The sequence below is a fragment of the Lycium barbarum genome, chromosome 12 (genome assembly GCF_019175385.1).
Source record: "Lycium barbarum isolate Lr01 chromosome 12, ASM1917538v2, whole genome shotgun sequence".
Lineage (NCBI taxonomy): Eukaryota > Viridiplantae > Streptophyta > Magnoliopsida > Solanales > Solanaceae > Lycium > Lycium barbarum.
Window position 1 is genome coordinate 92264343 of NC_083348.1, and position 13756 is coordinate 92278098.

General features: G+C 31.4%; 1 protein-coding gene and 1 non-coding gene across 2 annotated transcripts; both read right to left on the minus strand.

The window, feature by feature from the left end:
- Positions 1–2396: 2396 nt before the first annotated feature.
- On the minus strand, positions 2397–2479 carry TRNAK-CUU (transfer RNA lysine (anticodon CUU)). Its single transcript has one exon. It is a non-coding gene; the product is annotated as a tRNA-Lys (tRNA).
- Positions 2480–3569: 1090 nt separating this feature from the next.
- On the minus strand, positions 3570–13211 carry LOC132621147 (3-epi-6-deoxocathasterone 23-monooxygenase CYP90C1). Its single transcript, XM_060335300.1, has 9 exons — positions 12612–13211; positions 10344–10671; positions 9424–9573; positions 8996–9262; positions 5358–5447; positions 5030–5108; positions 4777–4883; positions 4383–4510; positions 3570–4142 (listed from the first exon to the last, which is right to left on the minus strand). The coding sequence occupies exons 1-9, from the start codon at positions 12845–12847 to the stop codon at positions 4025–4027; spliced, it is 1503 nt and encodes a 500-aa protein (XP_060191283.1). The 5' UTR covers positions 12848–13211; the 3' UTR covers positions 3570–4024.
- Between the last annotated feature and the right edge of the window lie 545 nt (positions 13212–13756).

Below are 13756 nucleotides of genomic sequence, written 5' to 3' on the forward strand. Positions count from 1 at the left end.
ACTCGCTCACGTTCTTGCACAACTTGCTCACGATCTTGCTATGCCAAGTCAGCTTAGATCACTACACTCAAGATCGCTAAGGGAATAGTAATTGAGAAAGACAAGAGAAATTTGCTAGAAGGAAGCTTTTTATTAGAGAAGAGTTGATTGATTTTTGCTTGATGGTTTTTACAAATTGATGCCCCTCTATTTATACTACTCACCTAGGGACTAATATGTAAATAATAATTATTGTACAAGTCCCTACATATTTATAAATAAGCCCCTATTCTAGAAATCTCTACACAACTAGAATATTCCAAGGACTTTCCATGCAATTCCATAAGGTTCTAAAGTCTTCCATAAGAAATCTCCATATTTCTCTAGAATCTTCTCACATAAGCTAGCCTCCTTTCCATTTAAGCATCCACATAAGCTTCCTGCATGGCAAAAATAGTTCCACGTGGCGTATAGGTGGCATGATGACGTGGCGGGTCATCACACGTAGGCCCAAATTGTATGGAACGAAATCAAACTTGTAATTTCTTATGCAAAAGGAGGGAGGTTAACAACTATGTCCTGGTGAAATAGCTACGTAGTGTCACCCCTACCAGGTAATTTCCATGGTCCACAATATAGAAAAGAAAACAAGAAAAAAAGAAAAAGAAAAGGAAACAATGAATACACCTAAGTAGGCGTTTGGCCATAAAACCAAATATTTTTCACTTTATTTGGTATTTTGGAATTAGAGTTGAAGATGAAGTTGTGTTTGGTTATATAGTTTTTACAAAGAATATTTGGTTGTTTGAATGTATTAAAAGTGAAAAACAAGTTTTGGTTGTTTTTGAAGTTGTATTTGGAATTTTTATGGCCAACATCATACAGTGAAAAAAGGGAAAAATATTCTGGAAAAGAGTGAATATTTCGATGGATTTCTAATGACAATTGACCCGATTACCAAGAAATTACAAGAAGTCCATGAAGTGATTTCTTTTTGGGAAAAGGGTCAAATATATCTCTCTACTTTAGTTTATTAGCTAACTTTGCCCTCCGTTAGTCAAAGTAGTCAAATATACCCCTCTCGTTACAAGTTGGGGCCAAATATACCCTATCGTTAGCCAAGTTTCAAAAATACCCTCAATTCTAACATATTTCCACATAAACAAGTCTAGCCATTGAAATAGAGTGACATGCACGCCACATGGCTTTTAACTTATTCTATGTGGTGCCTACGTGGCAATTTTTTTAAAAACAATCCGGAAAATTGAATTTTCTAAAAACAAATCTGATAAAAATGACTTTATTTAAAATATAATTTTTATTTTATTTTATAAAACCCGCTTCTTCAAAAAAATATTCTGGAAAATTGGATTTTTTTTTTAAATCAGTTTTTCAGATTTATTAAAATTAATCCAGATTAAAAAAAATTAGGACACTTTTTTTAAAAAAAAAAACTTTACAGTTTTCCAGATTTAAAGAAAATCATTTTCCAGATTTTTTAACTAAAATATCCAATTTTCTAGAATATATTTTAAAAAAACGGGTTTTATTAAAACAAAAAAGTTTCAGATTTTTAATAAAAAACATTTTTTTTCAGATTTGTTTTAAAAAAATCAATTTCCTAGATTGTTTTTTTTAAAAAAATTGCCACGTAGGCACCACATACAATAAGTTAAATGCCATGTGGTGTCCATGTCACCCAATTGCAATGACTAGACTTGCTTATATGTTAGAAATGACAGGTATTTTTGAAACTTTGCTAACAGTAAGGGTATATTTGGCCCCAGCTTGTAACGAGAGGGCTATATTTGATTACTTTGACTAACGGAGGGCAAAGTTAGCCAATAAACTAAAGTAGAGGGGTATATTTGACCCTTTTCCCTTTATTTTTCCCTTTCTCTTGCTTTTTATATTACAAATTGAAGAATCAAATCAGTGACGGCTCAAGGGTGAGTGAGGCCAAAATTTTGAAGTTCCAATAATTTTTAATGGTGAATTTTTTTTTTTTGACTAAAATATTTTAGAACTCATGAACTAAACTATTCAAATCTTCATATTAATGAATAAAATGTTTTACAACAACATCCAAGGCAATTTATTGAAAAGACATGGCTACTACTTGGTAACTTGAATTAATTTTTACTATTATAAATAACAAGTATGAAAAAAACAACAACACTGTATGTGTATATACACTTAAGACATCGGGTTAAAATTTTTCTTTAGGCACAAATTTTATTGAGACGCGTTTGGGCTATGTTTGAATGTCAATTATTTCCTAAGATATGTGGAAAAAGGTCAAAGATTATTTTTCTGTAGGGATTTCTTCGAAAAGAATTATGAGAAATAGAGTAAAAAAATCATTTTATTGTAAGGATTTCTTCAAAAAAGGATTGGAAAAAATAAAAAATGATAATCGCCCACCGTGGGGCTCGGAACCCACGACCACAAGGTTAAGAGCCTTGCGCTCTACCAGCTCTACCAACTGAGCTAGACGGGCAAGTAATTTTTATACTAATCAATGGGGAAAGGATCTCGTCCAGTACTACTAAGTCCAATAATCCTCAATGGTGTAGCGCATGTAGGTCACGTGTACAAAATGAATATCAGATGTTAGGATCATTTTTCTTGGTACTTCTCCAAAGAATAATATTCTTTAAACCCAAAGTATTTATATGTATTAATACTCCTTCAGTTTTAGTTTTTATTTACTCTTCATAGTTAAAAGTAACTTAAAAAGCTAAACATAAATAAAAATTGTGAAATTTTCAGATTCTCGAAATTAGTTTCACTGTTCACAACTCACATAAAAACACAAGATTTACGAAAAAGAAACATTATATATATAGCACTGTTGAGAAAAAAAATTAAAGGATTATTAACAAAATGATCCAGGCCTTTACGACCATAAATAATTTACCTTGAATTTCAAAAATAGTGTAGGAATAAATTAATAAATAAATAATTCTTTGAAGAAGTACCAAGAAAAAGATCCTAGCCTCTAATATTCATTTTGTACGTGGCCTACATCCACTACACCATTGAGGATTATTGGACGTAGTAGTACCGGAGGGATTCTTACCCATACTGATGTATGATAATCTTATTCAGAATTTTGGCACTATATGTTCAATTTTAGAAGCATTGTTAAGACAGTTTAAAGTTCATTTTAAGCTACTTTCTCAATAATGACTTCCTCAATTATATCTAATTGATGTGTCTGGTATTACAAAAATTCATGAATTGTTAACATAATGTTATTAAAGCATACCTATAGACTTGTCATGTTGCTATTTGAATCTAAACCATCTGATTGGTCCAATTGAAATAGTGCATATTAAGAATTCCAAATTTAAATGTCAAAAATCAAAATCGACTAAAATTAGATTTTAGCATGAGATGCATGCAGGTCTAAATTATACGAGTGCAACCATTGCACTATCATGTCGTGACCTTCGGGTGATGAACTTAATACAATCATATCATTATGGCTATGATCTAAACTCAAAATTATGACAAAATCTTGTAGGAATTTTGTACCTTTGTCTGATTTACCAAACAAATTGTTTTGTAGGCAAGTGACGCACGTGTTCTGGAAGGACCTTTCATCTTCATGCGCATATCTAGTTTACAGCCATCACGTATTGTTTTTTTGTGGAACAAAATGACAAATCTTCCAAAAATTGATGATAAGGATCAAGATTTTGAATGGTTTTTCCACTAGCATTCCTAATAATGAAATGGACAATCATCCATCGATACCCCACCCAATAAGAAAATGAAAAATAGGTTCCATCAATCTAGACGACAATTACACTTGAGCTAAATAGTCAGTCTTCTCAAAATGATGTTAAAAGATTCTTTTTAAAAAATAAAACCTTGCCGAGGGTGTGGGGTAGGAGAGGTTTTTGTACTTGATTTTCTACCTTTACATAGAAATATTTTTGGCTAAGATAATATAATAGAGGGAAAGATGTGGGTTACATAATAAATTGTAGAGAAACAGCATGTTTGGAGAAATTAGGGTGAAATAGTAAAGAATAAGTTAGTTTTGTTTGGTTTGAATTGGTGGGTTTTGCTCAAAGGGCATGATGTTGATAGGCAGCTTGTTCTTCATCTTCACTGTTGGGAAATAGACAATCTCATCCCTCTCTGCCACCCATCTGTTCATCACACAATAGAAAGTGATTGCTCATTAGCCTTCACCAATTCTTGCCATTATTACTCATATTATTTCAAACACCACTATCTTTGGCCCTCAGCTACTTGGTTTTAAAAAAATAGAATACCATTCCTACTTTTTCTTTTTCGTATTACAACAACTGTATCTCAATCCCAAGCTACTAGAAATATATTTTCTTTTTCTTTTTCCAGGGTCATGGTTTCTTAGAGAGCGAGTTTACCTGTAGGTGGTGACGAGATGGTGGAGGAAAACGGAGATTTCAAGCCTGGAAAGTTCTAAACCAGGACACAGCCTCTGTCCTCCACCAAATGGTGTAAATGTGCTGCTGGTCACAGCAACTCCAGCTTTCTGACAAGCCAAAAATTAGTTAGAATTCTGATTATTAGTGAGACAAGTTAGATTCATCCATTTCACATCTTTGGGAAGTTAACATATACTTAGAATTTAGTGATAGCTATGAATAACGATAAAAAGGACCGAAAAGCAATGTCTCTGATTATAGCTCTATTACCGAAGGCTATATCTCTACCAGTGCATAGCCACGCAATAATCAAGGTGGTTTAAGATTAGGTAATAGGACTGTTGAGAATGAAAATTTTAAAAGAAAAGCTGACCTGCCATCTGGAGGGATCAAAATTGTATGGATTTTCATAATTTTCTTCATCCATGTGAACTGAAGTGAAGGATGCCAAAACACACCATCCTTTTGGTATCAAATGCCCTGGCAACAACCCCAACATATATTAAACACTACAATCTCGAGTTAGTTTTATGGATAGTCACTCAACTTCTAATAAAGCAGCCACAATAGTTAGGAGGCCTAAACACAGAAGGGAAATGCTGGATCATAAAGAAAAGAAAACAGACCTTTGATTTTGACATCTTTGAGAGCTTTTCTCCATACTGCATTAATGATATTTCCCAATCTCAAGGTTTCACTGATAACCTGCCATTCCATAACAATGGATCTTAATATTCTCTTTCTTGTGAATTTCAAGATTTTGATCGGATATTAGACCCTTTTTTTAAAAGACCAAAAAACAGGATTACAAATAATCTTCTTTCGTTGAGACAGTTCTTAGGGGTAGGGTGACACTGTGAGTACATCTAATAGGACTTGCATTTACATGCATATAGTGAACACTGGACTGAAAAAGTATCATAATTTATTTATAGCATAAAAATGGAAACTAACATTCTGAGTGAAGGGCAATGACATATAATCTGTCCAACTATAATCCTCACAACAACTTATCTTCTGCTGCTTCAATTCCAAATTCTCCTCCTGCAATCATTCCAGGAAAACAACAATTATGTGATAAGAAAAGGAAATAAGACTAAGAAGCTACATTTCGAATAAAAAAGTAGGCTACATATATGTCTGCACATCATTAAAATGTCCAATATATGTATTATAGTATAACGTTGTTTGGTCTACATTGAGTACAATGTAGATTAACTGTATGTCTTTCTTAATTCTTTTTTTCTTTTTTTTTATATTAGTGAGGATTCATATCGACGATCTCAACTTATTTGGATTCTTTCTAATTTTAACCTTGAATTTCACATTCTTGGTCATAAAATCTCATGACGATTTAATATAATATACATTACTATAAAAGAATTAATTTGTATGCTTAATAGACTCTATGGTATAATATATTTGAGTTTTGGATCGTATAGTTTTCAGTATAGGTTTGTCTCAACTTTTGTCTTCTCCAATAATAGAGAATAATCCCTGGAGTAACACTACCAGGTATTGTGTAAAATAATTTTCCAACCCTTATCCTACCCAAACTGAACTCACTCTATCAATAGAACATGTAATATAGACGTATTAACATGCGAAGGAGAAAGTAAAAGAAACAAAAAGAAGAAGAAAAAAATGTGTGTGTGATAGGCACAAGTTTCAACAAGAAAAGCACACGGGTTGTAAATGAAGTTGGTCCACAACTGACAGCCGTTAAATCAAAATGGGAGTCCAGAACCTAAATGACCTTATAAAAGCCCAATTGAATTAAAATAACCCCCCCCCCCCCCAAAAAAAATATCAAAATACCTTTAACGCATCTTTTTTCTGCGTTATATAAAAGTGAGTTAACGTCTCACGTTAAAATTCGTTACCCATTTTTTTTTTAAATAAAAAAAAATTTCATAACGCATAATTTTACTGCGCTATGCAACTAGGGTCAATTTCCGGAGTTAGGCCTTGCTAAGTTAGGCCATGTTAATATACTTGCTAATCCAACCGTATTCATTTCAAATCAAAACTATGCAAAAGTTTTTATTTTATAATGCTTCTCTGTTTGCTTTTACTTGTTTATTATTCTAAAAATATATTCATTTTAGCATATTAAGAGAAGACAATTTTTTCCTATTTTATCCATTGTATTAATTGCTCACTTCAAATCATTTTCAAGTCCATTAAAAATATGCATCAATTAATATGAATATCATGATAAATTATGCACTTCATTTATTATTTCTTAAGGGCCGTGCAAAGTTGTAGACAAGTTAAAGTGAACGGAGGAAATATTAATTTTATAGACAAATAAAAATGAACGAAGGGAATATTAATTTCTCTTTTGATACTAAAAGAATCTTTTGACAATTTTTTTACCAAAGTATGTATTATCTTATCTGTTGATACTTATGAAAAACATTTATAATTATAAAGAGTATTTATTTTCTTACTTTTTGAATAAATATCTTTTAACAAAAAATTTACTGTCTTGTTCATTGACTTTGTTGCTCTTTTTTCCAAATTAATGTTTATTTAGGTAATTCTAAAAACAATAGAGTCTAAGATCTATTTACTGATAAAAGTAAATAATTTTTATTAAAAATGAGGGTTATTATGTTAAATATTAATGTAATAAGAATTAATTCGAGATACACACCTTGTATTTTAAAATCATACATTTACACCACTTATACTATGAAAATCCTATCTTCAATTTTAAAATACATGGTGTGTATCTCAAATTAATTCTTATTACATGAGTATTTAATGAAAAGATAACTAGAATTTTAACAATTTGGCAAAATATTTAAAAAAAATCTAAACTATAGTGATGTATTCCCAATATTTTAAAAGAAAAAATTAACTTCCTAAGAAATCCTATGCTAATGAAACTTTATCGGAATAAGTAAATTAAAAATAATTTTAAAGCGAAGAATAAATAAAGAAACTACAGATGAGGAGTTCTTATATAATAAAATATTATGTAAATAAAACTAAAACAATTTGCTAGCTTAATGTGCGAGAAAGCCAATAATAATAGTTGGCATATTTTATTAGGTCATTTGTGTTATTTATATTTTAATTTATTTTTTATTATTATATTTAATATATTTAGGTACGACTATACCCCATAGAGAGTTTAAGTGCATGATTCTCATAATATAAGTGGTGTAAATATTCTATTTTAAAATACAAGGGGTGTATCTCAAATAAATTCTTATTACATGAGTGTTTAATGTAACTAACCCTCAATCATAATAAAAAATTATTTACTTTTGTCGGGGGTAAATAGATCGTAGACTCGATTATTTTTAGAGTTAGCTAAACAAACATTAATTAAGAAAAGGTAGCAACAAGTCTATGAACAAAAGGATAAAAAAATTGTTAAAAGATAATATCAAAATAAAAGAATAAATACTTTTGATAAGAATAAATGTTTTTTCATAAATATCAAAAGATAATAGAATATATATTTTTGATAAAAAATTGTTAAAAGATCCTTATAGTATTAGAAGATAAATTAATCTTCTTATAAATATAGATAAATTAATCTTATAAATATTTTAAAAAATGGAAACTTTTGCATAGTTATGAAATGGAAATGGATGCCTAACTTAGGAAATTGACCCTGGTTGCATAGCGCAGTAAAATTATGCGTTATGCAATTTAGTGTTTTTTTTTTTAAAGAAAAATTGTTAATAGATTTTAACGTGAAACGTTAACTCACTTTTATATAACGCAGAAAAAAACTGCGTTAAAGGTACTTTGATACCTTTTTTTTTCTTGGGGTATTTTGATTCAATTGGGTTTGTATTGAGTGTTCTGGACTCTCAAAATCGTAGGGCTGCAATATCGTCTTCCATACTTCTTTTTCTTTTATTTATTTAAAAAGTTGTGTGTGTCCCAAATTTTGAAAATGACTTGGTACTTGGTAGAAAAGTCAAAAAGATAAATTAAATAAAAGAAGAAAATATTTAACGATCATGTGACTGTGACATTTAATTCCCCACCACGCACACGTGGGGGCAAGCAACATTGCTCCCAACCATATATATTAGCCCAAGCAAGCCTATCCGTCCATTTATTGTATCCCAAAAGAGCCACTTTTACCGTAAGCTACTCATTTCATTTTTATATGGCAATAATTTCTGTCTATTCAAAAAGGATACTGTAACACATTTTTTAATTTTATTTACCAAAAATTAGTTGCTTATATATATATTTAAGATTTTATCTTAAGTTAATTAAATAGACTCCTAATATTGACCCATGTAAACTTTGAGCAAAAAACAAAGGTATTTTAGATCAAAAGGTGGAGGGAGGATATCCTTGATAAAAAACAAAGGGTATGATTAGATCAAAAGTTAGAACTTAGAAGGAGGTTTAGTGAGTAATTTTTCATAAGTTAGAGATATTTTTTGCCCTTTTCAAAAATTATATTTTTACCTATTTATCTTATTTTGCTGGTTACTATATAAGGCTCGCTAATATCGGCTTGTTGTTACAGTACATGTTATTTTATTAAAATTAAAGTTTACCCCCTGAGTAGATAAATTCTAAACTAATAAAAGAGGATGGCGACATCATACCAGCAAGCGAGATAGAGCGACGGGGTTGTCACTTAGAAATTTGACAGCTAATGTGATCGCCGTTGGCACGGTCTCTTCCCCGGGAATCATCATCTCTATCAAGTTGCTACTGATGAAATCGGACGGCAGAGGTTGCTTTGCCCCATCAGCATTCCCTAAGAGCACGTCAATTGCATCATTTGGTAACCCCTTCTCTTCCTTTTTCTCTATGCTCAATTTTCTCTCCTCTACCTTCTTCCCTACCATTCTTGATAACCTTTCTTTAGCCTGCACAAACCCTAAAACCAGTGTTACAACACACACGTGCAAAAAAGTAATGAATTTAAGTTATATGTACTCATAATGTAAATATTTTTTATAATGTCAAATGTATATAATTTAAAACTCAAAAAGAAATTTATTATACTTAGTAACCAACGACAAATTACCTTTAAAGATTTGTAGAGTGTGGTTCCGGGAAATTTAATGGGCAAACAAATCAAGCCTTTGGTGAATTCTTCAAATTCTTTCTTGAGCAAGTCCAATTCTTCCCCAGGGCCTATGCTTAGTATCAGCTTCACTAGTACCTCAAATGCAATCTTCCATGTCCAACAACAGCAACTAACTATATATTAGGAAAATGGACCTGGAGATTGATAAATAATGCTATAGAAATACTATTATCTCTTCTTAAATTTCTAAAGACAACAACTCTTTAGGAACAATTGTCAAATTTCACAATTTTGAATCTCAAAACAGAACACGTCATTTAGGAATTAAAGACGGAGTAATTCAGGTTGTACTAATCCCAATTTAGTCGTCATATTTCATATTGTTGCTAATTGAATGATGAAAGTTGCGTACAAAATTTAGAGTTGGTCAATTTAGGATGAGTGTTGTCCTCTATTATAGTATTGTACATATACATTCTAATTTATTTTATATAATATAAATTATTTGAGTAAAAACTACTCGTATTGTATTCAGTTGAACCACAAAACTCGCACGGGTGGAAAGGTACCCGTATGAGTCTGACATTGAGCGGAGTGGGCTCAAATGATAGATACTACAAGTGGTAATGTTGTACGAGCAGACATAATATAAATGCATGCATGTGCAGCAACAAACTAAGACTCTAAGGGGTCGTTTGGTGCGAAGGATAAGCAAAAATAGTCTCAGCATAAAATTTTAATACCTTCTTATCCCACGTTTAGTTGGAATAAAAATCCGGGATAACTAATCCAGTTATTCCGGATTAGTTATCCCAGGATTGTAGCCTTATTTTATCTCACCTTGAGGGTGAAATAACTAATCCCAGGATAAGTTGTTTCCCAACCAAACGAGCACTAAGAGTATGATAGAGAGAGACCTTTTTGGCTTCATCTTGGACGTAGACACAGTGTTGTTTTTCTAGCCATGTTGACAAAAAATGGCGGACGGAGGCTTCGATGTCTCGTGTAATACGGGCCTTGAGTTGTGGTGATTTTAAGAAGCTCCCAATTTGTCCGTGCACTCTCCTATGTACTGGTCCATTCGTTTGCAATATTGAATTCTTCCCAAACAATTCTGTTATTGATTTAGGATAACATGGTATAAATACATCCCCGTTGTTCTGTAGAACCACCTTGTTCACCTCTGCATCCGTTGATACTATTATTCCTTTTCCTAGTATATTACTTTTGAACACTTTTCCGTACCTTTAAAATTAAACAAATAAAAAAGAGTTATTAGTATGGAGTACTTATCGTAGACATCGAAATTTTATTGAATTTATAACGAGACTCTCCAAAACGAGTTCAATAGTTCATTTACAAATCTCATGGGTATTCACAAAGAAACTAAGACATCAAATATGATATTTCAACTCGAAATACCACAATGTTGCCCAACGTTCTTGGTGACCAAATATATTTCAAGGACGTCCAAATCATCTCACATTCGAAAAATGCGCTACAAATAGTCCCCAAATAAACAAAATTGTACCCACGTTGTTTATTAATACAATAAATAAATATTGCGGGTACAATTTAAATCCGATAAAATTTCAGATATCCACGCTTACTTTAGTCAGTTTCGTATATGTGCGAAGTGGGACTGTGGGTTAAAAAGGGGTCAGTGAATTTTAATGAGGAAGCCCGATTAGGCTCTGCAATTCAGTTCCTACTTCCAAGCTAGAGGGGAAGAAAGGTATAGTTCAAAAGAGAGATGGCAGCTTTTAGCAGCTAATTAATTGATTGCCAAATCTCTTTTCATGATCTTGGCTAAGGCATATGACATGGTACCATTGGTTAAAAGAGCGGTATGAATAATGATATGCTGCAATAAAACGACGATATGTTTCTTCCTGCAAAAGGCAATATATCTTCCTTGGCTGCCTTATAGCTTCTCTTGGAAATACAACTAAGTAGAACTCTCATATACGTACGAACTCTAATATAAACTGATAATAGTATAATTTTTTATATTAGTAATATATTTTAATTTGTGATAATAAGTTACAATAATGATCATTTATGAAGTTATCGATTATTTTATCACAGAAATTAACTGTTAATTACCATATAAATAATTTGATTGTATAAATATTATATTAGACAGAATTGTAATAGATATGAAGTATTATGAACTTTGAGATTCTAATGAAATTTTTGGAAAACATGCTCGATCACTATACAACACAACATGAAGGCAAGATAGAAACCACAGAGGACCCGAATTATAACTGAGGGCCGACAAATTTTGGAATTGTATATTCCCTTCGTCCAGTGTCACCTTAGCTAAAAGACACATATTAAGAAATCAATAATGCAATGTAAAGTTTATTAAATTATCCCTATATAAAGATGAAAGTGATCATCCCATGAGAATATTAACTCATTTAAATAAGTACCATTCCCTCCTTCTCAAAAAAATTGTGCTCTTTTGATTTGACATAAAATTAAAATGTGTAATTTAAAATAATTTTTAAATATTTATGTGACTGTAAATCATCTCATAAAATTAAATTACTTCTAAATATATTCTAAATATAGAAAAAGAATAATTTTTTTGATAAAGAGGTAGAGGGATTAGGTTTCTCTCCGGTCAACAACTGGTACTACTACTAGGAGTATTACTTTTTCAATACTCCTTTTTTTCTTCAAATTAGAAAAATGAAAAAGACAGCTAATTGTACTACTACTACTAGTATTTTATCAAAAGGCCGTGCAGCTGAACTGAGTCAACTGATTGAGGCCCACGTGCAATGACCACGCCAGGACACTTTTTATTTAAGAGAAGAAAACTCCTCCAAACAATACAAAAAACATTTTAAATTACGATCTTAACAAACCAACACGAAGCTTTAAGAATTTAAAACTACCACCACATCTTTAGGTAAAGATCCGTCGTTAAACAAAGGCTCAAATAATCCATTTCTAACACATAAAAAACTCTTTTTTTTTCCCCCTGTTTACTAGAAAGAAAGATGAAAAAGATTTTACTGGACTGTACAACTGGTAAAAAAGCAAGAATTACTGTTAATTACTTTTCTGAAATCATAGAGATAGCAATTCCAAAAAATTATCAGCCAGAAAACTTGAAGAAAGAATTGAAACCTGTAATGAAAAGATAAGAAAAGGGATATATGTATGCTTACAGAGACTTGCGTTTCTCCATGAAAGTGACAGGTCGAGAAGTGTAACCAGAAGCAATGAAATCCAGAGTTTCTCCAATTAAAGGCCAACCAGAACTTCCTCTTGGAACTCCATTCTCCCTTTCTTCCTCTTCCTTTTGCTTTTTTCTCAACTTATAAATTAACCATCCAACTGTTACCCCTGTTGCTATAACAATCCAAATCCAACTTTCTGCTTCCCCTGTTATTTGAACTTCCATTTTCACAACAACAGAGGAACAATCTTTGTGTGTTTGAGTTGAACAAAAATTGGCTCGAGTAGTCCTCAGATTAGTTATAAAGTTTTGCTTGCATATATATACCGAGAGAGGGAGAGGTGATGGGTTTTTTGGAGGGTGGAAGAGAGATGAGTTTATAAACAGCGGATTTTAAAAAGAAAATACTAAAAAACAGAGGATCTTCGATTGGGATAACACAGAGATGAAACTGATGTGTTTGTATTCAAGTTATTACCATAAATAATGAGAATGGGAAGGCTACTGTATAAGGTCCAGCAGTATTCCTTTTGTCTTCATTCCTTACTTTTCGATAATATAAAAACGACAACAAATTACTAATTCTATATCTTTATGATCCATGTTTTAAAACAAAAAAAAAAAAAAAAAAAAACTGTATTGACAACCCTATTAAACATGGAAGTGCATTTGATGTTGTTTGATAGAGTATTTCGTTTGTTCCCTTTTCTGATCAGATTTGTAGTTGACATTATCGATATATTAATTCAGACTGATATTAAGTAGTTTCTGAAATTTAACTGCTTTTAAATTCTTTTCCTTGGCAAATTCTTAATCTTAATATCTAGATCAAGTCAAATTATAACTTTACCAAAACAAATGAAAAAGGTCAGATTATAGTTGTTTATTCACTAATTTAGAGCAAGTTGTTGCCTCAATATTTGTGGGGTACTATTTTTAATAACAAAATCAGATTATTAATACTAGAATCGGATTATGTACAACTAACAGCCATAATAAAAAAAAAAAATCACTAAAGCTCTGTTTATATGCAAGTTTTTCAACACTTTCACATGTTATTCAACAGCTTTGTATGGTTAATTACTTTAATAGTAATCATGACATATGATATTGCGCCTAATTATTCCTTCTCCA